Consider the following 2,883-nt stretch of genomic DNA (forward strand, 5'->3'; position numbering starts at 1 on the left):
TAACATAGAGGTGGTTGATTAGTTCATTTTAATTTAAACTCCTGCTCTGCTAGTTATTTTGATAATGGAACCGAAACGCACAAAATTTCGCTACACCTTGTTGAAACAATAATTACTGAGATTATTATTGTTGCTTGGTAATTAATTTGAACACATTTTGTTGATTTTTTTTTAGTTGTTCATTAATAAAGTTATGAAGGTTTTGATAAGCCAGTCAGAGGAGGACGTGCTGGTCTCAGCCTCCTGACGGTGTTCAGTTTGTCTCCTAATGCCGAGATCGACTCGAAACCTTCCGTGATTGAGGTATTGCTCCCCTGCTCTAGCAAAGCATGAACAGTTCAGAAACAATATGAAATAGGGGGTGGGGGGGAAGCGATTTATTAACTGATTTAGTCGTGTTTTAGATTGTTCTTGAAAAACTGATCAGTCATGGCTGATTAGTTGGCACACTCATGGCTGCACAGTGAACCCATTGATTCTCTATAGCAGACAGCCGCTCCCCTCTCTTGCAGGTACTGTGTACCCCCGCTAAATCTTTTAGGGATACGTAGTACCCGACGGTACCCCCCTACTTTCACCCCTGAGTATATGTTTGTTTAAAAAGCAGAAAATAATGAACTACTGAACAGAAATATAAGTCTTGTCTTCCTAGTTTATTTTGTCATTGAGTAAAAAAGTTCCCAGACTGAGAAATATATGCAGCCAGAATTTGGACCTATACTACAAATATATGTGTGTATCTATATATATATATAATATACATATATAAAATGTAGATTTTTTTCCCACTGATTAAATGCATCCAAATTAATTCCTAGCAGGCCATTGTGGTGAACTGGCCCTGAAATGCCATTAATGCCTGTTGATGCATATTCAACACACACCAAAGATAACATTGGAAGCATTTTGCTCCCATCTAGTGGTCAGAATTAGACCAGACTTGGCTGTTTTGCACACTAAATACCTCAATTTATATGTATCCTATATGCTGTAATGAAATCAAAACTGTACTTTTATTTACATTCATTTTTTGAGAGCAAAAAAAGTTATTTGCATAAAACTATAAATGGACACAAAGGGGTTAAAAGGTTTACAATATTTAAGTGTGCAATGAAAGTTTTATTTTATTGCATTTCACTCTAGAGGTCTGTAAATGTACTATGGACGACGGCACACATAGTGACCTTAAACTGTTTCTGGCAGGTGAGCCCAACTTCATCAAAACATTGGTCAACTACGACAAGGATAATATAACGGACCGTGTTCTGAAGAGGATCGGCCAGTACTGCAGGCAGGTGGACTTCCAGCCAGAGATCATCGGTAAAGTGTCACTGGCTGCCAAGTCCCTTTGCATGTGGGTCCGAGCCATGGAGGTAAGAGGGTGTTTGTCCTCAAAGAACACCAGGCACAGAGCGGTTTATCGCTATGGCAGAGTAATAAGTCAACACACATCAAAATGAACTCTCCAGGTGTACGGACGCATATTCCGGGAGGTCGAACCAAAGCGGGCTTTGCTGAACACTGCAATGGCCGCTTTAGCAGAAAAAGAAGCTGCTCTGGATGACGCTATGAAAAAACTACAAGAGGTACAAATAATGGTGGCTTTCTTCTCTCTCGCACATTTTAAAGTGATGCTACAGTCGGTGTTTTCGGGGGGTCGCAGGTGGCGGATAAGCTGAATGCGCTGCAAAAGCAACATGCCGAGAAGCTGGCTATGAAGGAGAGTTTGAGAGTCAAATCTCAGGAGATGGAGTTGAAACTGGACCGAGCCGACAAACTGGTGACAGGACTGGCTGGGGAAAGGATCCGCTGGGACGAGAGAGTGACTGTAAGCCTTACATTTTGAGATGTTTAAGTGGAAGAGGCAGACTGGGATGTGGATGCATATTTCAGCAGACTCCTGGGGTCGTAAAAAGCTACTATCTAACCATTTCACTCATAAGTTTGAGTCATTTAAGCACAGTGTTAGACAGACGTACAGTTGAAACAAGATGTTTACATACACTGAATAAAAAGACCCATCCATCTATTTTAACTCACTTTCAAGTTAAGCGAAATATATCTACACATATGTGAAACTCAAAAGAACACTTGCCATGAAGTGTGAGTGCAGATGAGGGCAATCTGTTAGTTTAATTCATTCACAAAGGGAGAGCTTGGTGTTTTATCCTAGCCCTTTCAGTTTGCTGTCTGGCTTTGGTGCTACTTTTAAACCAAGTTTGTTATAAAACCAACATTCAGACATGGAAGAACTCTGTCATGATCAGTGGGTGTGCTGCAGGGTCTTGAGAAAAACATGGGATACCTTGTTGGAGACTGCCTGCTCGCTGCGTCCTTCCTGTCCTACATGGGGCCCTTCCTGTCCAATTACAGAGACAACCTGCTCGGCATCTGGATGAAAGAGGTCAAAGCAACGCTCAACTTTAACACGAGACCTCAACAGCTTTTACACTAATTCACCAGAGAATAAATGTGATTTCTCTCTCTCTCTCTCTCTCTCCTCTCTCTCTCTCTCTCTCTCACTTCCTGTTCGTGTTCTCGGCTCAGGTTCTGGAATCAGGGATCCACTGCACCCCGGGATTCAATTTTTCTGTGTTTCTGTCCAAACCAACAGTGGTGAGAAACTGGAATATCCAGGGTCTGCCGTCCGACGCGTTCTCCACTGAGAACGGTGTTATCATCACCCGTGGGAACAGGTAGGGACGCACAGCAAGCCGAATAGTTGTTTAACTTCTACTAAGAAGTCCTTCTAAAATGCATTTTTAGAAGGACGCCTGACGAAGAACCACACTAGCGCACAGTATGCAACAAAATAGTAACATGTGCAGACAATTAAACCGTCATAAAATTCACTGAAGTAAAAAAGAAATATATATATATATA

At 41.7% G+C, this 2,883-nt stretch overlaps 1 protein-coding gene across 2 annotated transcripts in view; it reads left to right on the forward strand.

The window, feature by feature from the left end:
* Window positions 1–2,883, forward strand: part of dnah2 (dynein, axonemal, heavy chain 2) — a 73,699-nt gene that overhangs the window by 53,133 nt on the left and 17,683 nt on the right. For both annotated transcript variants that reach the window (XM_016677755.1, XM_016677754.1), the window contains 5 exons: window positions 1,204–1,373; window positions 1,470–1,586; window positions 1,664–1,828; window positions 2,282–2,404; window positions 2,548–2,696. In XM_016677755.1, coding sequence (XP_016533241.1) covers window positions 1,204–1,373; window positions 1,470–1,586; window positions 1,664–1,828; window positions 2,282–2,404; window positions 2,548–2,696 — 724 coding nt within the window. The remainder of the gene's footprint in view (window positions 1–1,203; window positions 1,374–1,469; window positions 1,587–1,663; window positions 1,829–2,281; window positions 2,405–2,547; window positions 2,697–2,883) is intronic.

Source organism: Poecilia formosa, unplaced genomic scaffold, assembly GCF_000485575.1.
Source record: "Poecilia formosa unplaced genomic scaffold, Poecilia_formosa-5.1.2 Scaffold163, whole genome shotgun sequence".
NCBI lineage: Eukaryota > Metazoa > Chordata > Actinopteri > Cyprinodontiformes > Poeciliidae > Poecilia > Poecilia formosa.